Source organism: Protopterus annectens, chromosome 16.part0 (assembly GCF_019279795.1).
Source record: "Protopterus annectens isolate FY-2018-M chromosome 16.part0, PAN1.0, whole genome shotgun sequence".
Lineage (NCBI taxonomy): Eukaryota > Metazoa > Chordata > Ceratodontiformes > Protopteridae > Protopterus > Protopterus annectens.
This window is the reverse complement of record NC_056750.1, coordinates 681,782,923-681,809,904: the sequence shown is the minus strand read 5'-3', so window position 1 is coordinate 681,809,904 and position 26,982 is coordinate 681,782,923. Positions and strand designations below refer to the sequence as shown.

General features: G+C 39.0%; 1 protein-coding gene across 1 annotated transcript in view; it reads right to left on the bottom strand.

Moving 5' to 3' along the window:
- The window catches only part of LOC122790647 (collagen alpha-1(IX) chain-like), a 530,662-nt gene that overhangs the window by 353,576 nt on the left and 150,104 nt on the right, over positions 1–26,982 (bottom strand). The window contains exons 2-3 of the mRNA XM_044058171.1: positions 11,121–11,159; positions 2,322–2,375 (exon numbers count right to left, since the gene is read on the bottom strand). Coding sequence (XP_043914106.1) covers positions 2,322–2,375; positions 11,121–11,159 — 93 coding nt within the window. The remainder of the gene's footprint in view (positions 1–2,321; positions 2,376–11,120; positions 11,160–26,982) is intronic.

Sequence of the window (26,982 nt, the reverse complement as noted above, 5' to 3'; positions counted from 1 at the left end):
AAAAAGAGAATTTGTGTGGGTGGGTGGATGCAGAGAAGCAAGTGTTCTTTATGTACATTATAAATAGACAGAATGTCCTTAATTCTTTTTTTTTAACTAGATAGGAAGCCATTCTTAAAAATGTTAGTAGGGAATCTTGGATTGTTAGAATGAATGGGAAAGATAGCAAAATTTAAAATATATAAGTACAATATTTAAAAAATGTCCCCGATTTTCAAACTTTGTCCCTGACTCTTATGCTATAAGTTTTTTTTTTTTTTTTTTTTTTTTAAAGGCGTTGGTAGTATCTGATCCCGTTAGATTATTATTCGGTTTTCCCAGGCTAATGTAATATGTCAAAATCAATGTGCACAAAGTAGCTATTACTGCTGGGGCTGTTTCTGGACAAAAATAACTTCTACTACTGTTTATTATTCTGGCTTTGCAGGACTAATGTGAAGTGTGTGAAGCAACTTGGAATGTTTTAATGTGTGGTAACAGTCAGTGTAGAGCAAAGGTGAAATACGTTACAGGCTATCCTGTTTTATCACAATCAGATGGTGAATTTCACGCAGAACTGGCTATAACTGATTGGTGTGAGCGAGTTTGTCTGTATGAAAGTAAGTGACCCTCTTATCCTTTACTCATTTTAAATTCTTCTTCTTTTGGCTTTTCCTGGTTAGGGGTCACCACAGCGGATCACCTTGTCTGCTCATGATTGGCAGTGGAGTTTTACAGTGTCAAGTTGCCAGCCCAGCACCCAACCTTCCACAGAAGGCACACACATGCACGCCCTCACACCTAGGGCCAATTTAGAGTGTCCAATCCACCTACAGCATGTCTTTGGGATGTGGGAGGAAACCCACGTGACCACAGGGAGGACATGCAGACTCTGCACAGGAGGCACCCCAGCCGAGGATTGAAAAGGGGAACCTCTTGCTGTGAGGCGGCAATGCTAACCGCTGCACCACCACGGCCACCCCTTTACTCATTTTAAATTATTTTTCAAAATATAAGGTAAAAAATGTATGACAAAAGACCCAGACTTTCACAGCTTCCAAGGGCCTGGTTGGCCAAATGCTGCAGGAGTATGCAAGTGGACTGTAACGCAGGCTAAGTAGCTGCCTCTGCCCTGATACCAAACTAGTCTAAAACCAGCCCTTCAAAGAGGTGAGACAGAAGGTCATTCTATATTGTGCATTTGTGTGTGTGTGTGTGGGGGGGGGGGGGACTTCAGACAATGCCCTTATATCTTTAATTTTCATAATAAACTTCAACATTACTATGATCATTTTTTCAGTTTCCTCACAATCAAATATCAGATACATATACTGGTGGAAATAATTTTGGGAAGGGTAGAGAGGCATGTTGTTTGTACATGTCTGACAGCAACAAGTTCAAATATATTTTTTAAATTTCTTCCCAGTCTGACATCACAAAGCTACACAGATTCTGTATTTTGTTCTTTTGGGAGTAAGGGTGAGGAGGCATGCTGTATATATCTCTCTGAAAGAAGCAACTTGAAATATATGACTTTGTCTTTCATCTCAATTTAACAACATAGGGGAATACATAGAATGTGACTTTTTTGAGAAGTAAGGAGGTAGATACTTTTCCCAAATATGATTTATGTATTCTTGTCAACTGCTGTTTTGTCAGCTTTGAAAATTAAGTCTCTGATATAACTTGCTTCTTCCATGAAAAAATAGGACTCAATTTCTCACTTATGATTTTTGTTCAGGCCAGTGTGTTTGGGGAGGGCCAGGTGGGGGGGGGGGGCTGGGTGATGTGTGGCAGTAGTGGGGAGAAGAGGTAGAGATGTGGAGCCCTTCACCTAGGACATCAGTTTCACCTTGGCTTGCTTCTGGCTATATCCAGTAAGCCACTTCTTAACAACACAGTCTCATGTGTATTTTCACAGATGACACTTACCCTATGGTAACAAATGCCAGTTTCAATAATAATCATGCACATCACACTAAGGCCCAGAGTGGTCTGAGAAAAGCACCATCATTTCCCAGTGTCACACTTTACCTTTCATCATACAAGGAAAAATGTATTTTAAACTGATTTATCATCAAATGTGCAAAGTTGTCTGACAGAAGCATAACACATTTTTCCACAATATTCCTTATGTGCAAGATGAAAAATGAGTTAACATTCTGTTGTCTTGATGTTGTTCATCAATATGCCTTAGATGTTATCCAATCACTTTTAACTTTGACTCCTCCAGTTGTTACAAGTATGACTTTAACCAGAAGTTTGCAGTTATGAATACACAGTGCTTTACGGGAAAAAAAGACATTCCCAGATGATTACAAGTACAATGATTTACAACTTACAGGTGGACCTGGTTTTCCTGGATAACCAGCTGGGCCTGGGGCTCCTGGCTGTGTCTGAAAAAGATTTATAATTAAGAAACAAAATTAGAGACTAATAATGGAAATGCTGGTACTAGAAATTTTAATAACTTTATCATGCTCCTATAAGGAATAAGGTAGTGGAAAAACAAAGTAGAAACACCAGTCACTAATAAAGATTCCTACAGTGTCAGACACTTCTATGATGTACAATACATTTTTGCACTGATGTGGTCTGCAAATTCTGGCGCTGACCTACTGCAGTGAAGGTGTGGTATGCAGGACTGTATTTCTGATGAAATAAGTTAAAAGCAGGTTAGGAGCAGATGACACAGGGAGAGCATTTATTTAATACTTAAAAAAGAGCACACTGAACAAGTACTTGCACGCAGATGCAGTCTTAACAGTTGACTATTTAACTTTTATTCTCCCAAGAAAGAGAGGGAGACGTACACCAAAATGAAGGGGAAAAAAAAAAAAGCGCTTTATCAGAGTACTCAGTAATCTCCTCCTGCTGCAGTTACCACAATACACTCCCCCCCCCCCCCCGGGCAACATTCAGATAGGGAATACCTTTTGTTTGGTATATTTTAATTTGCGTGTTTTTATTTTCACAGATAGGCTTACTGCTTCAATGATGGCTGTTTTGATATGTCCCCATTGTTTCTCCACATTCATTTAATATCTGTTTGTCCAGTATTTCCTATCTTTGCTGCAAAATTTACCAACCTCTATAGTTCTGTAGTTCAAAGAGACACTTTAGATTCACTGTGCTCAAGTTAATCATAGGCCACACATTTATATGGGATCTTTCTACTAACCCAGTATTCAAGTGACTACTGAGACCTTTCTGTATTGGCTCCATTCATCCTGCTTCCACCATCCAAAAATAATGGACACAGGACTTAAGAGTCAGTGGTCAGGGATGCCGCCCAATGCATAATCAGAAGAATTTATGTTCTTTTCTTAACCCCTCACCTTTTGGACAGTAGGCAGCTGCAAAGCATGCAGTGTTTCATCTCTAGCAAATGCATATTTCTACACTCTTGCTATGCTAAGCCAGTCAACAATACTTTCTTCAGAAAGCTCATACCCTTACTTGTGAAAAGTGTTCACCTGCAGTTCAAACCTGCAAGAGGACATGTATTAACTCCTCACTCTGACACAGACAAGCCAGAATTGCACACCCCAGCATTTCTGCAACCAGGCAGTTAATGGAAGCGGAACTGTCTTGCCTACAGTCAGGATTTTATCTCTTGCTACTACGAAGCCAGCACTACAAACCACAATGTTTTATGGCCACTTACTATCAAACAGTTGTGAACTTCATATGGTATCCTCTCTGCAATTTCATTTGAGAATATCAGATGCAAGAATGATCTCTTGTGAAGGGTTTCCTCACTAGCTTTCTGAGATCAGCTCACTGTAATGTAAATCAAGTTACTATAGCCAAGGGGCTTCAATCTATATCAATATATATACATGTATGGAAATGGGTGCAACTTACTCTGTCAAATCAGTGGAGTGAATGACTGCGAAATACAGCCAATTGTTCAGTTCATACAAATTTTAAAATTTTGAATGAAAGGAATATATGTTTGTGGGTAAGGTAAGTATGAGTTTGAAAAATAATGTCAAAAACCTTTAGATATTTTGAAGGTTTTGCCTTAGGGAACAGGAGTGTTTGAGTGCAGGTGAGATTATGGTTAGGGGTAGGGTTAAATGTAATGTGTTTGCATATATGTACAGTGGATATAAAAAGTTTACACACCCCTGTTAAAATGCCACGGTTTTGTGACAAAAAAAAAAATGAGACCACAATAAATCTTTTCAAAACTTTTCCCACCTTTAATGTGACCTATAACCTGTACAATTCAATTGAAAAACAAATCTGTTTGGGGAAAAAACTATAAAAAATAAAAAAACATACAATAAGCTGGTTGCATAAGTGTGCACACCTTTAAACAAACACTTTGTTGAAGCACCTTTTGATTTAATTACAGCATTCTGTCTTCTTGGGTACACACCTGCCATCAATTAAAGAGACTGACTAACCGCAAATAAAGTTCAGCTGTCCTAGTAAGACTTTCCTGACATTTGCTCAATTGCCTGCTACAGCAAAAGCGATGGTACAAAGCATCAAAGGGATTTCATTGTTGAACGCTATCAGTCAGGAGAAGGGTACAAAAAAATTTCTACAGCATTGGATATACCATAGAACATAGTGAAGACAGTCATCAAAAAGTGGAGCAAATATGGGACAACAGTGACAGTGCAAAGAACTGGGCATCCCTCCAAAACTGATGAAAAGATGACAAAAACTGGTCAGGGAGGCTGCCAAGAGACATACAGCAACACTGAAGGAGCTGCAGGAATTTCTGGCAAGTACTGGTTGTGTACTACATGTGACAACAATCTCCCATATTCTCCATATGTCTGGCTATGGGGTATGTAAAATTGCTTTATAGTGCATTGTTAAATCTATTTATAACTTGTATCAACTTCTCCTATGTCACTGCATTGCCTAGGATTTTAAGCAGTATGCTTAATTGATTAATGATTTAAATCTGCCCGCGTTTTTTGGCTTTGAGTATTTATGTGTGAATTTGTTTCTGTGTCATTACTTCTGAAGAAGTCTGCCTTTCAGAGCAGACGGAAAGCGCTTCATGTTTTATTAAAGCTTGAATGGTCCTTCCTGAGCCTGGGACTTGTTTTTGAAGTTTTCCTCATTTTTGTGCTTTTGTGGAGTTCTCAGTTTTCTGTATGGGGTAGGGTTGCAAGACGGAAGCCTTTTCTTACACAGAAAAACATTCAGGCTGGGCTAAAATTTGCAAAACAATACATCAAGTCTCCTAAATGCATGTAGGAAAGTGTGTTATGGTCTGATGAGACCAAAGTTGAACTTTTTGGCAACAATTCCAAAAGGTATGTTTGGCACAAAAACAACACTTCGCATCACCCAAAGAACACCATCCCCATGGGGAAGCATGGTGGTGGCAGTATCATGCTTTGGGGATGCATTTCTTCAGCAGGAACTGGGGCTTTAGTCAAGGTGGAGGGAATTATGAACAGTTCCAAATACCAGTCACTTTTGGCCCAGGCGTCTGCTAGAAAGCTGAAGATGAAGAGGAATTTCACCTTTCAACACAACAATGACCCAAAGCATACATTCAAATCAACAAAAGAATGGCTTCTCCAGAAGAAAATTAAAGTTTTGGAATGGCCCAGCCAGAGTCCAGACCTAAATCAAATAGAAATTCTGTGGTGTTACCTGAAGAGGGCTGTGCACAAAATATGCCCTCACAATCTGACAGATTTGGAGTGCTTTTGCAAGGAAGAGTGGGCAAATATTGCCAAGATGTGCCATGCTGATAGACTCCTACCCAAGAAGACTGAATGCTGTAATTAAATAAAAAGGTGCTTCAACAAAGAATTAGTTTAAGGGTGTGCACACTTATGCCAGCTTATTGTACGTTTTTTATTTTTTATATTTTTTCCCCTAACAGATTTGTTTTTTCAATTGAATTGTACAGGTTATAGGCCACATTAAAGGTGGGAAAGGCTTTGAAATGATTTATTGTGGTCTCATTTTTTATATTACAAAAACCTGGCATTTTAACAGGGGTGTGTAAACTTTTTATATCCACTGTATGTCCAAGCTGTCTACATTAGTAGCAGTGTTACAGAAAAGGGTTATTGAAAGGTACAGGGGTACGGTTAGGGACAGTATTAGGATTATCAGTTATTAGAGAGGTGGGCAGGGAGGTTCCAAGTTCATTTTGGCTTCTTTTGATCTGTGCACTTTTGTATGTTTGTATCACATTGTTATTCCACATTTCATTTACTGCCACAATACCAAGATATTGCCTCTCATTAACACCACTACTTCAAACCATCTTCTGCTTAGACTATAAGCACTGGTATTCTGAAAGTTGGCACTACCCTTTTGTGCCCTGTCCTTGTAGGTTTCAGCATTATCTTTTCATCTCATCTATGACTGGCCTTCAGATTTTCCCAGCACTGAAGTTCATAAGATGATACTCGGCTATTGGCCCAGAGGCTCTTATAAGCCTAGCCAAGAATTTCGCCCATGTTCCCTCAAAGTCAGCATCTGTTTCCCCTGTCCAGCAAGGATACAAGTGAGATCCCAGGGTATATTTTTCTGTTTCCCATCCAGTCATCCAGGTTCCTCTTAAACAGGCCTAGAGAGGTACTCTGCTTGACATGGAGAAGTCTATTCCACAGACGGGGGAGTCTTTGGGGCACAAATCTATCTCACCAAGTTCCATTAATGTTACAGATGAGGTTAAGGCCTTGTGTGTGGGTTGCATGAGTGGAGTTTGTCTTATGGATATATGGCAACTCCATTAAGGCTAGGTCTGAAATGGCCTTGTATGCCAGATGCAGGTCATTTCAGAGCAGTCTGTATGAGACTGAGTAGAGGGACAAGGCTTTAGCCTATCTGTATAGGATAGGTGTTTGAGACCCTGGATTTTCCTGGTCAGGAACCTCTGTGGTCTCTCCAAATGCTGCATGTGCTTGGCAAGGTACATGCCAAAGGAGGCATTGTACTCGATAATGGATCTGATAAGGGAGGAGTACAGAGATGTTATAACCTCCTTGTTCCTGGATGAAATACCCTTATTTATGAGGAGGGCCATGTAGAAAGCCTTCCGTACAATGGAGCCAACTTGGTAGTCAAAAGTCAGGTTGCTATCAACCTGGGTGCCCAAGTCCCTTTATGACTGATTGCACGCTTAGTACATTGTTATTAATGTGATAATTAGTGGAAATGACATTTCCCCAAAGGGGATAATGATGCATTTCTTGGCATTCAGTTTGAGGCCATGCTTCTGGCACCAGTCATTAGTTTGGGTAAGGCCCTTGGAGGATGTTCACATCACTAGGGGGATTTAAGGCAGTGTCCAGCTTGCAGTCATCTGCAAACTTGGTCAGCCATAGACCACTGGTTTTGGCTTGCACCTCAGAAAAGTATATCCCCAAACAGTAGAGGCCCCAAGACTAATCCTTAGGGTACACCGCTCATTACGGGTCTACTACAAGAGGTTGCTTCACCTACTTTGACTGAATGGGTTCTATCAGTGAGCTAGTTAGCTACTCATCTGGTAACATATGGGTTGATGCTTAGCTGGAAGAGTTTATCTATTATGCCCAAGTAGGGAATAGTGTCAAAGGCTTTAGCTAGACAATACAATTTGAAAATCCACAGCAAGGCAGAAACAGTTTATTGCAACTTCTGCAAAATCCAATAATGCCCCAATACACAACAAAATCTAATGGTTAAGTGCATTCACCTGTAGCAATCACAGGCTTCCTCAGAACAATTTTAAAACTTACAGAGTCAACCATATATATATTACCAGCAGCTTGCCATCATCCAATAAACAACACTTACTAATCTAACCTACCTCCCATCTTTAAAGCACTACTGCGCTAAAAAACTTGTATACATACAATGAATCAAAAAATGTAACATAAAATTAAAACATATGAATATATATATATGCAACATTTATATCTATGAATTAAAAATATTAAAAGGTGTGTGTACGCATTACTGTTGTTATATGATCATAATTTAGCAGCCCTCAATCTTAGCACACTATTAATGCTGATATGGTCATTTAATCCCAGGGGTTTTCCTGCATCTAGTTTAATCTGCCAGAATATCTCTTGATACTCTAATCTAGCCTCCCAACACCCCCCCCCCCCCCCCGAGGATCATGAGCCACTTGTTCTACCACAAAAAATGTTAATTTAATGTTACTACAATTCTTAGAATGTTTATAAAGTGCGTTAGTTTCCTTTTCCTTAGCGATGTCATATATGTGTTCATACACTCTCCTTTTCAAACATCTCCCGGTCTTTCCAATATAAAAACTCCAACATGTTTCGCACACCACCAAGTAAACCACCTCAACTGTGTTACAATTACAGTGTCCAAGGGCTTTCAAAATGTAATTCCTAGCTGGTAAATACATTTCTGACTTATCCAGCATATACCCACATTGATTACAGGACCCGCACTTAAATGTGTCTAACCTTCTGTTACTTGCCAAATAGGTACTCTCTCCTTTTTCAAACAATTCCTTCAAATTCATGTCCCTTCTTCTTAAAAATGTGGGAATTGCTGGAATAAAACTTTTTGTCTCCTCATTCATCATCAGTATCTCCCAATATTTCTTAATATTCTCAGCCTCCAATGATGCTGCCGAATAAGTATGTATAAAAGCAGCATTATACTTCTCATTGGAGTTGTCCTGATTAATCATGGTAACCTTCCATAAACCTAACAAAAGGTTAAACTTATCACAATCTTTTGTCACTTCCTTAACCAAACCATCAATAAGCAGCCCTGTGTACTTTCTCTGAATAAACAGTTCTGTGATAAATTCCACTTCCCTAAGGAACTCAACTTCGTCACTACACATATATGAGGCTCTAATTAATTGCCCCTTCACTAGCCCTTTCTTCTGAGAGAAGGGGTGGCCACTATCGTAGTGCAAGTATGAATTAGAAAACATCTGTTTCCAAAATATTCTTGACTGAAAACAATTATTCTTAAAATCCTTACACAAGGTCACATCCAAGTAATTAATAGTACTTAAAGATGAAGTTAAGTGAATTTAAAAAAATCGGTGGTGGTGTTAATATAACTTAAAAATTCCATGAGTTCATCTCCTGGGCCCTGCCAACAAAGGCAGATGTCATCCACGTATTGGGTGTAAAAAGAAATATACCTAAACCATTTGGTGTTAAAAATAAACTCCCTTTTCCAAAAATATAGTGCAGAGTTGGCATGCAAGGGGGCACAGGCCGTCCCCATCGCAACACCCTGTTCTTGTTTATAATACTCTCCATTAAAATACATGAAATTGTTCTTAAGAATAATATCCATAAATTCCAAAATCAAATTAATGTAGTCAGATTTTAAATATTTCACTTCTAATAAAACTTCATGGAACCACTCCAGCCCTATTGCATGTGGTATGCTAGGTCCCCTCGTCCATGGCTTTAGTGACTTGTTTCAAAGAAGTTGACCAAGTTTAATAGGCATGATCTTCCTTTGACAAAATCAAACTGTGTAGGGTTAAGCGTTTGGAGGTTGACAATGTCCTTGTTTATAAGTTCCATGATAATGCATTCCATGGCCTTGCAGACCAGACTAGTTAGGCTGATGAGCCTATAATTGCCTGGGTCAGTGGATGCTCCACCTTTGTGTAGAGGGATGACAGTGGCTGTCCTCCATTCAGCTGGGATGAAGCCAGTTCAACTCACATACAACAATGATTAGTGCATGGAGCACCACAATTACACTCAAAAATCAATAAAAAGACAGGCTTGTTAGCACCTTCTGATATTGGCTAGATTATTAACATGCATCAGTGGCCAACACAGATGAGCACTGTGAATAGAAACAGCTTTAAAACCCGTTAAGTGCTTCATTTAGCCTTCGCACTTCATTTGACCTTAAAAAGGGCTGAGTCAAGCATGACACATTTTAAAATTGTTTGCAACAATCAACATTCTTCTGTGGTGGCCACTATTCATTTCATTTTACAGCTCTCAAATTTGGGGGGAAATTTCTTGATATCTATGCAACAAACACAAGCTGTTCATAACCTGTTCAAAGCCCATGTTATGGGTGAAAAATCACAGGATTTCCAGATGCCGTCACACTTGCCTATTTCAAATGCATAATAATCAAATATTTAAACACAACATTAAATCTTAAGCCCCCTCCAGGATAACTGCAGACCATCTGGTCCAAGTAGGCCACGATTATTCCCAGTGGCTCCCATGGAACAAAAAAAAAACTAAAGCTTTGCATTACACAGCAGCTATTCAACCATATGCAGAACCCATGACATATGGGACCTTAGTCTTAGTTATGTCAAAGACAAAGCAGCTCAGCATACAAGTGCAACTTGTCAAAAATTGGTTCTAGAATCCTGAAATACCTTTAAAACTGCTTTGACTTCTCTCCCAAACAGACTGTTAGCCCATTAAGTATAATGGAATATAGTTTCTGTCTAATATACCTGCTTTTGAGAGACTGAAGACTAGCATCATCCAGCCTCTCCTTACCACAGAGCCAGGCAATCATCTTACCTCCCTCCTTATGTCATACCTTTATACCTAACCTCCTAAGTAAGAAATTCCCCAGCAGGAGGCATTTCTTTCACAAGGTGGTCATGTTCACCCCTACTATGAAAGATCCTAGTATTCTTCTTGGTGTCCATTGTTGATGGCTCCACAGAGGTACGAGTCTGTGCCAGGACAGCATAAACATTGTTTAGAAGCAGTGTGTCCCTCTTACAGCTTGATGTAATCCTCATTTTGGACAACCTCTTATCCACCTGTGATGGCTCTTGTGTCTTTCAACAGGAGAGATTCCCAAAATCATGTCTGGCTCTGTTCGGAGATAAGTTACCTCCCTCAAGCAGCTCAGGGACATTCATATGGATAGAGCAGATCACATTCTTCCTAACATCTCCTAGAAAGGTACAACAACCCAGTCACATCAAGCTGCTATGAATGTATTTCATCTGAATATGATGAACTGCTGATTATTTAAGTTAACTGCTTTTTTCTTCACAGTTCTCCCCAGACATAGTTCCTGTAAAGCTCCTTCCCAAGGTGAGTAAGCAATTATTTATGCAAAAAGACTTATTTACAGCACTTTATTAAAAGAGGTATTTGTACTTTACACTTATTTTAACATGCTTGATATTAAGTAAAGTTATAGGGAATACTTACAGGCCATCCTGCTCGTAGAAGCTGATAAAATGAAGAATGCTGCAATTAAACAAATATAAATATATTCTTAATTTAATTCAGTAACATATAGCTAATAACTTTTTTTTAAATCATAACATTTGGGCAATAATATGATGGCTTCCTTTGAACGTATTTACACTATTTGAGGAAGAATGCATTATGCTTTCATATTTATTAGAGTTCTGAAAATGCAGAATGTACAAGTGACAAATTCATTAAAAGCCATTTTAGGCTATACAATGCATGATTTCTCACATTTCTGACTTTTCAGAATGATACAATGCATCTTTGTTGTATTTTATAACTGTGGTTACAAGAAACAGAATTCTCATTTAAATGATCCTTTCACTTATGTCATCATCTTTGGAGGTGTAAACCCTTCAATGCACTGCTTCAATAATAATAATGTCAGAATGCTTTAGTAATACAACACCTCTGTTGTGCTAATGTCACTGATGTCCAACTGTCATTATATTGTACCAGTGTTATTGTACTGATGCACTACACAAGTGACATTAGCGTTTACTATGGTGTGACATGACATGATACCAGAGAAAGATTTATTTCCATTTCACAAAATATCAGCTCATCACTTATCTTCCTGATCATGATTTATGAACTGCCTAGTCCTTGACTCTTATTTAATACTCTGCTGTGTTGCAAAATCACAGCATGTGTCAAAACTACTTCCTCCCTTGCATAATGATTCTCTTTTCAGCGTCTGTCTGAACTTATAGAGGGGAGTACAGACAGCTTCAGTGCTACTAATTACTCCATAAATAAGGCATCCATTTAAAATGTAGAGGATACCAAGAATGCTACTGAACTGTCAGAATTATAAATACATAAACGCATTTAATAAAACACGTTACTCATTTTTTATAATTTCTATTACATTAGCACAACAGAACAATTCTTCTATCACAGCACGTCAGTATGATATTACTTGTTTTTCATTTACAAACTCTGGCAACCCTCTTTTTTCATTTTAAAAAGCAAGTGAAGCAATTCCCACCACATAAAACTATTGCGCAATAAATATTCAAAGTTTTCTTTATTACTGTACCTCCTCATTTTGTTGATCACATTTTTCACATTTCTGTCCTCCAACACTGCCCTGCTGCATTCCAAATTTGCTCCAAGTACTTTGGCTCCTTCGCTAATTTCCTCCAGTCAATTTCAGCTCCCTTTTGTCTATTTTCTGTACTCTTATTTGCAGTCATCCCATTAGTAAGACCGTCTTTCTTCACTCTTGTGATGCTTAGCTTTTAGAATATTTTATAACACTTTATGAATATAATATTCAGTTTAATTTCTCCATGTCTTTTGGGTTTATAACACCATCATGAGGAATGGACCCATTCCTAAGTCAGAGTATGATTACAGTTCATGAAATTAGTATTGTTTCAATCTTTGATGTTAGCCAAAAGTGCTCTTCACAGCACCTGCAATGGGCCCAGAACTGCCTCCTATAATTCATATGGAGTTACATGCATTGATAGCATGTCTAAATAGGAGTGACTGTAAATTTATTTTATGAGACCAGTTACTCCTGCTGGTATTGGAATAGTCTTGGTGTTCTTCCACAGTGCTCTCATTTCTGCTTGCAAATTCTGATATTTCATGACTTTGTGTCTCTCTATGCATAAGACACTGTAATCACTGTGCAACAATTTCAATGATCAATGCTACGTTTGTCTTTTTTCCTGGACCACTACATCTAGTTCTCTCACATTTAATTTTTCAACAGATAGTAGTGGGTGATCCCGTGTGATATAAATTTCAGCATTTTCTAAAATGTTTTGTAGGTCATGTTTTCACTGCTTCTCACCTACTTCAATTGTAGTGTCTGCACAATCTCCAGGGCAACAATCTTGCCACATTATTGTGTCTATCAGTATACAGGCCCTCTGCTGTGAGTGTATCACACCCAGCAACAAGAAGTGCAACTGCTTCCAGTTCTCTTTTACAAAACCTGCATTTGCCTATTTTTCTCCATATGTTCAATAGACTTTGTAAACCAATGTTTACACAGTACACTATTCTTGGACGTCATTATTAACCTTTCATCTTTTGGTTTCAGTTCATCTCTTCCTAACCATTCCTGCATCAAATACTGATCGACACAACATTGTTCTTGGAGATCTCTGTACTTGACACAGTATCTATGTCTTTTCCACATTTCTTTCATTCTAATCTGATCCTTCTTATAGTCTTTCTTTTGTTTTTGGCACATTCAGTTGCTGGCTGATTTTTGTATTGTTTAATTTACATTAACAGAAGCATATTGGTGTCAAGGAGGAATCATCCCCAACAGGTACATTTCCCTAAGTGATCAACAATCAAAGTGGAGTCAATGATTTGAAGAACTGCAGCCAAAAAATGTTATCCCACTCAGCAGTAGTTTTAGTGGTGAGTATGTGCTAAAAGCAGCCTTGGAAAAACTTCAGTGCAGCAGCATGTTACATAACTCCTCTACCAAAACTTACTACTCAAGCATTTCCAATGTCCATCTGGGCACTGAAGCTTGTCAGATCTCACAGCTAAGTCACAAGCCATTTCAGCAACATAAAATTGTGCTTTATCCTTACACAGGTTTGCAGTTTTCTCAAACAGACTTGAAGCTTCTCTTTTCTGTAGCTGATGTTCCATAATGAAGCAGCAACACTGACATTTTTTAACAAAGGCTTGCAGAATGGCACAAATGTAAGCTGGGCTTTAATATTGTGAAGGTCTTAACTATGATCATTTTCAATATCAACATCCACACCATACCTCTCAACTACTGAAATTTATGTATAGTGCAATGATTTCGGCATTCAAATTTATCCTTCCTCCTCCTAGATTTACTGATGCTTCTCAAACACATATTATTAAATAAATATATAATTAATAAACTAAGCATATACAAAGATTCCTTATCATTAACTGTATAAGATCTAGTATATAAAAACTATTTATTGTGGAAATAAAAAAAAAATTCTCCTCTAAACACTCCCTACCCATAAAAAAATAATCCTATTTATCTCAAAGCATTCAATGGACTACAAAAATAATTTCAGAACTACTTCTTGTAACACCACCAGCATAGAGCTAGTAAGTCGTGCAAAGCTTCTTGGAGACACTATAGATGAAGGCTTATAACTGGATCACATAAAACAAGCAGTAAAAGCACCTACCAAAAACTAGGTGTATTCTACAGAGTCAAACATTACCTCACAGATAATGCCAGAAAAAATACTTGGCAATCATTTCCATCCCTGCACTACTTTACATTGGTTCCATCTTGATTAACCTACAATCCACTAAACTTTCACTCTTGGAACAGTGCTATAATAAGGTGGAAATTTTTCTCTCGAATCATTACAGGGCACATCACTGTTTGCCCTTAACAACTTCAATTGTTAGAGTTAAGGCATTACCTAAAACATTCCCAACTTGTCAGTTCCCACAAACTCATATATTACTAGGCAAATACCCTAGTTTTGCAAAAATATCCTCCAACTGTTTAACCCAACAGACAGCTGAGATCCATTGACAAAATGTTACTAACTATTAAAAATCTAACAAATCTGCTGGAGACTCTCTGTACTCTTCCTTTCTGGCCAGAACTTGGAATTACCTGCTTCTCACTCTAAAAAACAGGAAACACCAATTCTTTTAAAGTACAAACTAGAAGATAACTAATTCTGGCTTTATGCATGCACAGCTCTTGCATGATAAAAGTCCTACCCCTTACTTTCTCCTATTCTTTCCAAGCACTTTATCCTCAAGTATTGCTCCAAATTCTCCTCCTTGTCCTTTACACCTCCATCCCTTTCTTCTACCTATTCTAAAACATTTTCTCTCCCACCTCTTAATACAAATTTTTAATTTCCTCCTTTTCTCTACTTCCAAGTTAATTTCCAAATACATTTCATAGCTCTTTACGTGAGGCTATTAATTAATGATACTCTGATTAAATTTTGTATATTTGTTGATTACTTGTATATCTCTGTTTATTATGTTCTGTATGTAATGTTGTAATTTTTCTGAAACTTTTCTCCAAGGACCTCTGCTGAAAAGGGGTCACACTTTATCAAGACTAACCTGATCAACAAATACAATAAATAAATATTAAAACAGAAATTAGTAGTCCAAAAGCAAAAGTCACTTGGAAGCCCAGAAATAAATGTTGAAACTTCATGAATTTATTTATTTATTTATTTATTTATTTTTTTTTATTTTATATTTGTTAACCGGGGGTGTCTGACTGAGCCGAAAAGGCCCTTTTTCAGCAGAGGCCTGGGGAGAAAAGCTCCACAAAGAAAAATTACAGACACATTTAGTTATTTAGACATGATCAGTATACACACAAATTACAAGAGACATGTTTTTACAGTGGTATGCGGCACATAAACAATTACAGTGGAGAGAACAAACAAAAAATATAAATTTTAAAAATAAAGGTAATTAATAGATTTGTGGTGTATAGCTGAAATTTGGAACATCAGTAGAATACATACATAGTACACAGGTACAGTACATACATTGTAGATTAGCCAGTGTTTGTCAGATTGAAAACTATTATCAAGTGCTCTAGATTTAGCATGTATATGTTATCTGCTTTCACTAGCCTGGGGAGCAATCATGGCACTACTAACTTTGCTTGAGATGTTGCCTGATGTGGTCTTTAAAGGAAGCTTTGGATGATGTATTTTGAATGCTAGTAGGGACAGAGTTCCAGTTTTTAGCCACTGAACTACTATATAGTGCATCTCCAAAGCTATTGTAACTGTTGGTGACTTCTAGTAGTAGTAGTTTGCTTGATGATCTAAGAGGCCTTTTGGCTGAGTGATGACGTACTAGGTTTTTGAAGGCAGGACACTTATTGGGAAGGTAATAGATAGAATGACAGAGGCAGAGCTGATTGTAGGTTAGGAAGTTGGGCAGTTCAAGCAAGTGGAGCTGTCTCAAAGCAGTACAAGTGATGAGTTCTATATGAGCAATTTACAGCAAAGCGGGCAATTCTGTTATAGCAGGCTTCGATTTTGCTTAGTTCAGTTTTGTTGAGATTAGTCAGAATGGGAGATGCATAGAGTATGGTGGATAGAAGTTGGGAGCGAGCAATGGTTGATCTTGTATTGTTGGTAAACAATGGTTTGATATGGTAGACTGACCCCAGTTTGGCATGTACTTTTTCTAATAGTTTAGTTGAGATGACTATCAAATTTTAGGTGGGAGTCTATGGTTATCCAAATAGCTTAGCCTGTGCCACTGGAGCAATTGGAGTAGCATTTGTGGAGTAGATAGTGAATTGACTGTTAGTGTTTTTGTTACAACTGGTTATAATCATAAGATGAGTTTTCTTTGGATTGAGGATAAGTTGGGCTTTGGTAAGGTAGTTTTCAACGTCAGATAATGCTAGCTGAGTTGTTTGCAGGAGGGTGGGAATGTTTTGTGCAGCACAGATTAAGGTAGTGTCATCTGTATATTGAATTATAGATGCATGCTGTGTGGAGGTATGGAGGTCATTTGTGAAGATTGTGAATAGTAGTGGTCCTAAGATAGAACCCTGTGGGATTCCTATAGTTATGAACAGCTGAGGAGAGAGAGAGAATTTTCCCATTTCACAGCTTGGTACCGGTCAGTTAAGTAGCTTTGGAACCAGGTAAGAGTGGAATTTGATAGATGATACTGGTTTAGTTTGTTTAGCAGGATTTGGTGTGAGACTGTGTCAAATGCTTTGGACATATCCAAAAAAGAGTTGACACTTGTAGGCCTTCATTTTTGCGACGGTTTACTGTGTCTGTGAAGCAGAGGAGGGCTGTAGTCGTACTATGGGCAGGTCTGAAACCATACTGAGTAGGTGACAGGATGTTGCTGTCTAGTTTAGCATCTGGGTATGGATGCATTTTCCTAGGATTTTGGCCAGGGGGGAGAGTAAAGCAATGGGTCTGTAGTTATTAAGTTCAGTGGAGGTCCTGCCTTTATGTATGGGTGTAACATAGGATATTTTCCGGAGTTTGGGCACATAGTTTTCAACAATTGATCTGTTTATGAGAGTGGAGACTGGGATAGCAAGGCATCTGCTGTCAGTTTCAAGAAATAGCTGGGGAGTAGGTCGGCTGCTGTTGATGAGGTTTTTAGTTTGGAGAGCATGCTTTTGATTGAAGTGGTGGAAACTGTTTTCAGGGTAAAGCTTGTATTAGTGTTATTTGTGTTGGGGGGGATAGTGAGGAAGGAACTGTCCTGTGATACTAAGGATAGAATTGAGTTCAAAAAGTGGGAGATGAATTGTGTTTCGATGGGAACTTTAGTGTCAGGGGTGGTTAGTTTGGGGGTAGCCTTTTGGGTGGATTTTAGTAGCTGGTTTACATTTTTCCAAAATTTTTGTGGGTTGTGGTGGTATTTAGTTTGTAATGTTGTGTAGTAGGAATTTTTGTCCAGCCTAGCGCATTTTTTTTGCATGGTTGCGCAGTTCTTCATACTTAGTTGTGTTTCTTTGTTTTTTTTATAGTAAAGCCAGGCAGTGTCTCTGGACTTGAGGATTTGTTTAGTTTCTTTACTGAGCCAGGGGTTTGTAGAGGTTCTAACCTTGATTTTACGCAATAGAGCGACAGTGTCTAGGTGTTGTAGAAATATTTTATTGAAATATGCTACAGCTTGGTCAAGTGGGAGGGTTTTTAGGGGGGTCCAGTCACAATTACAGAGTAAAGTTTTAAGGACCTCAGGAGAGAATTTTTTTGTGTTTCTAGTGGATATATAATTAGTGGTTTTGCATATGCTTGTTCTACTACGTATAAAGTATATTATGTTGTGGTCACTTAAGGTGTCTGGGAGACTGCCGGTGTGAGGGTACAATGTGCGGTTGTTAGTTAGGACCCAGTCAAGGATGGATTTCCTTTTAGATTTTTTATCATGTCTAGTTGGAATTTGGACTAGCTGCTGGTAGTCATGGAAATTTATTAGATTACTTGGTGGTTCTGATATACAGGTGAACCAATCTAAGATAAAGTACCCCAGAATAAGTGTTTCTTGTGAGTATGTGGAAGAAACACCAGGATAAGAAGTCTTCAAGGCTAGCAGGTGTATTACCAGGTGGAATATAGATCACAATTGTGGTGATGACCTTTTTAGGGTGAAGTTGAATTTGTGAGATAAGTATGTCCCAATTATTGGGGGAGGGGTAGAAGTTTGGTAATTGACGGACAGTTAAGTTGAACTTGTACAGTAAGACAGTTCCACCCCCTTTATGAAGTGGTCTGTCTTGTCTAATGATACTGTAGCCGGTAGGGAGAACTTCTGAGTTAGCTATGTTTTTATTTAGCCAGGTGTTAGAAAAATATATATATTCACATATGTGCTGCCTAGAAAAATATATTTACATATATGCTGCTTAGGAAAATGTGTATTCAAACATTCAAACATATATAAGTTGTGTGGTCAGATATATAGAGAAATGTGTGCTTTAGACAGGAATAAATGTGCTCAAATCTATATAGGGAACAAAGGCTGAAAATAGTATGATATGTAATGCATTTAATTCTGTTTTACTAGAATAATAGTAGAAATAAACTCGCATATTATTGCTTGAAGCATAAGCTGCAGTGTAATTAGAAATTTGGCCTTGGCAGCGTTCAAGCGCGGCCTGGCTCATGTCTGTCAGTAAAGATTATTTTGCAAAGTTAGAAAATAATAAATCTGTCTGCATGTGTATCTTTTCCTGCTTCCACCAGAAGAATAGCCTTGTGCACTATCAGAGATAATGTCCAGCTGGTAAACAAGAAAAGAGACAAAGAGAAGCATTAAAGAAGACATGCACCCATTGTATTCGAACTAATCTAAGAGCCTTGAATTGGCTACATCCTCGGAAGGACATTGTGACTGACCAGGTGCTTGCAAGGCTGTAATATTCTCATGGGAAAAAGATTTTTGAAAAACACCATCTCAGCACTTTTTCATAAGTTACTATGATGTAAAGACCCTGTCACTGACCACGTCAGTGAGGTGGGCAAAAGCTGATTGTAAAACATATAAAAATGGTATATGTTGCACCAATAAAATCAGACAAAATTCTGTACAAGTTTGTGTATGGTTTTTTGCCTCCTAATGTACATTAGAGTATTAGAGTTTTAGAGTTTTAGATACTTGAGTTTTCCTGCATTACTGTTTGCTATTGACTGTCATTATTTTTTAATGCCAGATGAATTTTACAGTCTGACTTTAACAAATTTATTTAACATTTTGGTCCTAATCGTGCCGGAATTCCCTTGGTAAGCTGCAGGTCAGAGTATATAGGTGGCACCAAAACCTGCGCAGGAGAAGGAAAGACCTCCGACTGAATTGTCGTATCTAAAGAGGCTGTCCACTTGTCTGATCTGTGGCCGAAAAGCGGAAAACTGGATCCTAAAAGAAGTTTCCGAACAGTAAGCGGGAGGCTCGGGTAAGCAGAATTCCTCTCTTTGTTTTTGTTTTAGATCAGGGACCAGGTTACACTGTGCTATTGCTAAGGTTTGTGATAGCAGGGAGAGAGGTAGTCGAAGTATTGTATCTTGAGTCATAGATCAGGAAATAAACAAAGCAAAGTAAAACAGTTATTCTAGACACTACTGTGGATACGGGGAATAAGATACCACGTGGTACAAGAGAAAGGGTTACGTAACAGTTCTTTTTTTCTTTCAGAGACATGGGAAATGAATGCACTAAAGGGTCACGTGACCCGCCCCTAACAGAAGATGCAAAGTATATGCAATTGCAAAGAGCAGATAATGTGAGATATTTTTCAAATTGGGTTAATAAGTATGACTTTGATGGTAAATTAGATAAAATATCATTAGTAAAACTTTTGAAACAGTTAAAATCTGACGAGAAGGTCAGGCAAAAAAACAACAACAGTTGGGTGTTCCTCAAGCACATAGGTGGATTGAGGAAGTGAACCGAAGGGAACAGAAAAATAAAAATGCGAAAGCATTATTTTTAGACAAAGAGGATAATAATACAATAGTAGCATCGGTCCCTCCCCTACCACCTCCTCCGATGCCTTACTTAGAATATGAAGCGGGGGCGGGCTGGACCCCCCCCACGTTATCCGGAGACAACAGGGATATTAAGACAACCATTTGTAAGAGAACCTATCGGAACTAGATCCCGAACACGTCAAACATTTATAGATGTTCAACCAAGCGGAAATTCATTAGATGAGAGTGAGGAAATCTGTCCATTAATTGAAGTACCAAACCCACAGGCAGGACAGGAGGGCCAGGCCTCAACTCTCTTAGTGTATAGACCGTGGACACCGGAAGACATCCGGAAAGCTACAGAGGGAATTCCCCATCCAAAAATTAACTTTGAGAAATTTTTACAAGATTTACAAGGTATGAGATTGAGTTATCACCTGAATGGGGAAGAGGTAGAAAGAGTAGTTAGACAAATTTTGGGTCCGGACTGGCATATGATTTGTGGTACCTGGAATGCCCGTGACGCGCAACTCAGGCCACTCCCACATAGTGACGCAGAACTAGATACTAGATTGAAGGGTCTTACAGACCGCATTACTGAAAAGTGGAAACCTAGGGCAGATTGGACTTGTATTAACCAATGCGTACAACAAGATAATGAAACAGTAGACGCATACTATGGTAGATTATTAGAATGTTTTAATAACCATAGTGGTATGACTATTCCTGAAAATCAAAAGAATGATAGCTCATATGAACAGCAGTTGAAGAATGCATTTTTAAAAGGTTGTATTGCCCCTATCAATAGCTTCGTTACGAAGCATATGATAGATCACCGAACGAGTAGGCTTCAAGCCTTGTTAGAATATGCTAGACATGCCGAAAAACATTTTAACAGTAAAAAGAAAAAGAAAACGCAAGTCTTCACAGCTGAAGATGGTGCGGAAGTTTTTGTAGTACAAACAGCCAAAAAGGGTAAGCGAAATACTCAGGGTAACAAACGTTCTGACAGAAACTCAGAAGTTTATGAGGACAGGAAAAAAAGAGGTGAGTGCTTCAATTGCGGTAAGAAGGGACATTTGGCAAGGGATTGCAGGAGCAAGGCACCTGTGGAAAAAAAGGATAAGGATGATGAGGATTGACTAGATGGCAGTTATACTGCTCGGCAGTCATTAGGAGAGACTAATGAGCAGGGGAATAATGTAAATATCTTAGAAGAAACAAATGACATGCAACCGGATGTAGAAGTTGGGGAAAGTGAAGTTTTGGACTTGGCGCTACTGAGCTTGGAGCTCTATTTAGCAGACACTAAACCGGAAGTTACACTTCTGGTGGAAGGGAGAGAAGTCAAATTTTTGTGTGATTCAGGAGCATCACGAACTTTGATACACCCTTCAAAGTTACCGGAACATTCTGAGTCACCCGATTACATATTAGTGAAAGCAGCAAACGGACAGCTGTACAGGGAACCACTTTCCCATGATATAGCAATAACTGACCCCATCTCGGGTATAACCCAGAGAAGTAAAATAGTACTTTCTGCCAAATGCCCCATGAACTTATTAGGAAGAGATCTTATGCAACTTTTTGGCATAGCAGTAGTCCCTACCATGAACGGTATGGAGGCACAGAGACAAACTGATACTTTTGTAGTACGATCAGAGGGTGAGGCCTATTATTGGTACAGCCAGGATCTGGTTACAACCGGTCCAGGGGCAGTGACCAAGGAACTGATGAATGTAGCTACCAGCAAGGTGCTTCCCCTCGATGTTGATCAGCAACATTTGTTACATTGTACCCTATATTATTGTAGCACATCAGGACCTGATAAAGAATATGAACAAAAATTGTTCAGGAATCCCGCAAATAGACTAATACTACGGACTCTATACTGGGACACTGAGGGCAATAGTGTAGTGAGTTGTTCATTGCCTCAGGAGTTCTTGGAATTGTACAAATCCAATAAACTACCGCATGTTAGCCTAACCAAAAACAGGAATGTTAGGTGGGTAGACTTGGGTGACAAAGTGACAAAATGGGAGAAACTAACTGACTTAGAGTTATCGGACTTAGGAGTACAAAAACAAAAACTGAATTGGTTAGCATAAGCACGCCCAGCTGTGCACTTACAACAGAGTGAAGACAGCTGACTGGCGTTCTTGATAGAAGAAGAAGAAAAGCTTTGAGTAAAATACCAAATGTTCTTTGGTCAACAGGGAAATCAGATGTAGGACTTATTCGAACAGCAGGGCCAGTAGTTATTACACCAAAATCGGCCTTTAGACCAAGGAAAAGACAATACCCTTTGAGCAAGGATGCAGAACAAGGAATCAAACCTATCATAATGGCATTACTTAAGAAAGGGATACTGGTAGAATCCTTGGATTCACCATGTAATACTCCTCTATTTCCTGTTAAAAAAGCAAATGGGGAATGGCGGATGGTACAAGATTTACAGGCTGTGAATGATGCGGTAATACCAAGGGCACCTACGGTGCCAGACCCGCATACCTTGTTAAATGATTTGAAGCCGCAACAAAAATATTTCACCGTAGTAGATATTAGCAATGCATTTTTTTCAATACCTATCCACCCTGACAGCCAGCATTGGTTTGCATTCACATTTCAGGGCAAAAGGTATACGTACACCCGACTACCACAGGGATATAGTGAAAGTCCAACAATATTCGCACAAGAGATGGCTAGCAACCTGGCGGGGTTTTCTCCACCAGGGGGCAGCCAAGTACTACTTTATGTAGATGACATCTTGCTTGCAGCTCCTACCCAGCAGCAATGTAGGGAAGACACAATAGCATTGTTGAAATTCTTAGCTGAGCAAGGGCATAAAGTGAATAAACATAAATTGCAACTTTGGAAAGAACAGGTTAAATACCTGGGATATGTGATATCCAAAGAAGGTAGAACATTAGATGAAGACAGGAAAACAGCAATCTTACAAGCACCTAGACCAACTACCAAAAAGGAAATGATGTCCTTCTTGGGAATGACTAATTTTTGTCGAAGTTGGATACCGAATTATGCTTTAGAAACGGCTCCATTGGCTGATTTAATATTTAAAGCACCAATGGCAGCACAAGAAACACTACATTGGACACCGGAAGCAGAAGCAGCCTTTTGCAGACTAAAACAACTGATAGTTTCATCGTTAGTTTTAGGGCTTCCAAATTACCATAAGAGATTTTTCCAAACTGTAGATTGTAGGCGGGGATATATGACGTCAGTACTGACGCAACAACATGGCGGCAAGCAACGCCCCATAGCTTACTATTCATCACAGTTAGATCCGGTGGCACGATCATTACCACCCTGTGTACAGGCAGTTGTCGCAGCAGCTATGGCAGTGCAAGCTTCGGCCTCAGTGGTATTGTTTCATCCTCTCACGTTGAGAGTACCTCATGCAGTTGCGATAATTTTACTGCAAGAAAAAATAGCATTTTTATCCCCTGCCAGACACCTTTCTTGTATGACCATACTATTGAGTCAACCCCATATGACAATTGAACGATGCACGACATTAAATCCATCGACATTACTTCCGATTCCTGTAGATGGCACACCGCACAGTTGCCTGCAGGAAATGGAACAAATAACCACACCTAGACAAGATCTTACTGATGTGCCTTTAGCCGATGCAGAGGTGACATTTTATGTGGATGGGTCCTGTAGACGAGGTCCTACAGGAAAGAACCTAGTGGGTTATGCAGTAGTGACTGATAACGAAATCATAGAAGCACAACCCCTGCAACATAACCTGTCAGCTCAAGCAGCAGAATTGATAGCTTTGACACGTGCTTGCACTCTAGCGAAAGACAAATGTGTTAACATATATACTGACAGTCAGTATGCTTTCTCTACAGTGCATGTCTTTGCACAACAGTGGAAAAACAGGGGAATGATAACATCTACTGGCAAACCGATTAACCATGCACAATTGATTTTGAACCTGTTAGATTCTATTCAGTTACCCACTAGAATAGCTATCTGTAAATGTGCAGCCCATACCAAGCAACAAGATAGAATTTCAAAAGGGAATGCCGGGGCTGATGCAGCTGCAAAGCAAGCTGCCTCAGACCTAGAAACTGTGTTTTAAATGAAGAACTACAACCTTCTGAGACTCTAGCTTTACCACTGTTAAAAACAATGCAGACATTAGCCACAAAACCACAAAAGCAGAAGTGGATAAACGAGGAGCAATCCTTGAAGAGGGACTGTACATCTCCAAGGAGAAAAAACCAATATTGCCATCTAATTTATTTAGATATGCAGCTTTGTTGAGTCATGGGCAGAGCCATGTCTCAACAGGGGGGATGGTACAGTTAGTTAACAAAACATTCCAAACATACGGATTTACGAATTATACACAAAAATGTTGTGCAACATGTCATATTTGTAGCAAACATCATGCACAGGGAGCATTTAAACCGAAGCGAGGGAGCTTTCCAACACCACCCTATCCGTTCCATACTATTTGTATGGATTTCATAGAACTGAATAAATGTGAAGGGAAAAAATACTGTTTAGTGATCATAGATATGTTTTCAAAATGGGTGGAAGCTTTTCCAACCAGGAATCCGGATGCAGCAACAGTAGCAAAAGCCTTAGTGAAAGAAATCATTCCTAGATTTGGCATACCGGAAAGAATCTATAGTGACAATGGAACACATTTCGTAAACCAGACAATACATCAGCTTGGGAGATTTTTTGGGATTTCTTTGAAAAACCATTGTGCTTATCACCCCCAGTCAGCAGGACTGGTGGAGAGGTACAATGGAATTTTGAAAAAAAAGTTGAGAAAATTGATGAGTGAGACTCAAAAGACTTGGATTTGCTGTCTGCCTTTAGCACTGCTGAGCATGAGAACTGTTCCAAATGTAAGGGGCTTGACCCCTTTTCAGGTAGTGTTTGGAAGAGCATATTGTGTGCCACAATGGAAGGCCCTCATGCCTGCAGAGCTGGAGGCCGATGGCTCATTAGCTAGTTATATGAAGAAATTGTTAACAAATAAGACTGTTTTGCAGTTGAACTCTTTTTCAGATAAACAAGAAGCAAAACCGGAGGCCGTGCTGACCCCGGGGTCCTGGATCTGGCTGAAAGTCATCAAAAGAAAGAACTGGGCGAGTCCAAAGTGGGAAGGTCCGTACCAGGTACTATTGGCAACACCTACTGCAGTAAAAATCGCTGAGAGATCATCTTGGGTTCATTTGACGCACTGTAAACCACTCAAGGAATTTAGACTGGACAAACATTTTCTAACTGACATTCCACAGATACAGGATGGCCAGAGGCAGAGTGAATAAAAATGCAAAACAACCCCAAAGACATTGGTTTACTGGCCTACTGATCATACACTTATTAACCATGTTTGTAGTGACCTTTTTGTTGTTATGGTTTTTCTTGCATATAACTACAGAAGTGAAATTGATAAAACGTGATGATGGACTGGCCATAGACTGGCACCCGAACTTCAACACATACCTGGCTATGAAACGAGTCTATGTAGAGACTATGAATGTTTCAAATTGCTGGGTTTGTACTGCAATACCCACAGCATATGGAGGACTTTTAATGTCTGCTGTCCCCTTGGGGATAAATGAAACCTGGGAAAATCTGTTATTTGATACGGGTACTGTGAGATCACAAGACAAAGTGGCATTATATTTACCCGTTACTCAGAAAGGAATTGTTTGTTTTGTTAAAAATGATACACTCCAGGTTGGTTGGAGTAACTGTAACATAACTGTGTCTTACAAATGTTATATAAAGCCTGTAGACCAAGGTACTAGTTGTAGCACGAACTATGGTTCGTATTTGAGCTTAATGAAAACAACATTGAGAGATGTGCAAAAAACTCCTGAAATATATAGACAATTATCTGTTATAGATAAAAAAATGTTTCATTCAGGGTTAACCCGCATCAGTACTAAAGTTGAAAACTGTTATTTTGTTTGTGGGAAAAAGGCCTATAAATGGTTACCTGAGAATTGGTCCGGCAGTTGTTTTTTGGGTTATCTGGTTCCAGCCATAAGACATACTGCAGAATTGCCCCTGGGTAAAATACGCAATGTGAGAAATATAGCTCAGCAAGCCGAGAATACAGTCAGAAAACCTGCTAATCCAGTGGGTAAGATTGAAGCAAGCTGGAAGGATCATTCGGCTGTGAAGGACAAAGAAAAATTGATTCATATGGACTTGAGTGACAGTGTTATATCCTGGGCTGGGATATTCCCAGCCTACGGAGCAGTCAAATCGATTTGGGAACTGAGGAAATTGTCAAAACTCCTCAAGTAATGAGCAATGCGACTTTTTCCGCTCTTGAACTTGTGACTGATGAAATGAATGCAATGAGAACAGTCGTATTACAGAACCGAATGGCTCTCGACTTCACCCTAGCGGCGAGAGGTGGTACGTGCGCGCTTATCAAAGAAGAATGCTGTGCGTACATTCCAGACAACCAACATGAAATCAATGATCACCTGGAGGTAATACAGCAGGTGTCAGCAATGGCAGAACCAGGCCCAAACCCACTGACGAACTTTTTCCAGAATCTATTTGGGGGTGGGGGTCGGTCCTTATGAATATTCTGATAGCAATTTGTGTAGTACTGCTCATAATTGGAGCATGTGTCTGCTGCGGTATACCCTGTGTGAAAAAATTAGTTAAAGACTTAGTTGACATATCAGTAACTGAAACTATGTACCAAGACATGGAATTGAATTTGTTGATACCAAGTGAAAGCCTATCTGAAATATAAAGCAAATCACTTACTTGGCTAAAAGTCCTTGAAAGGAAAAGGCTAAGAAATGAAATGATACTGTTTATGTTTCAAATAGAATGAAATGCATTAACAGGAGGGAGAATGTTAGAAAAATATATATATTCAC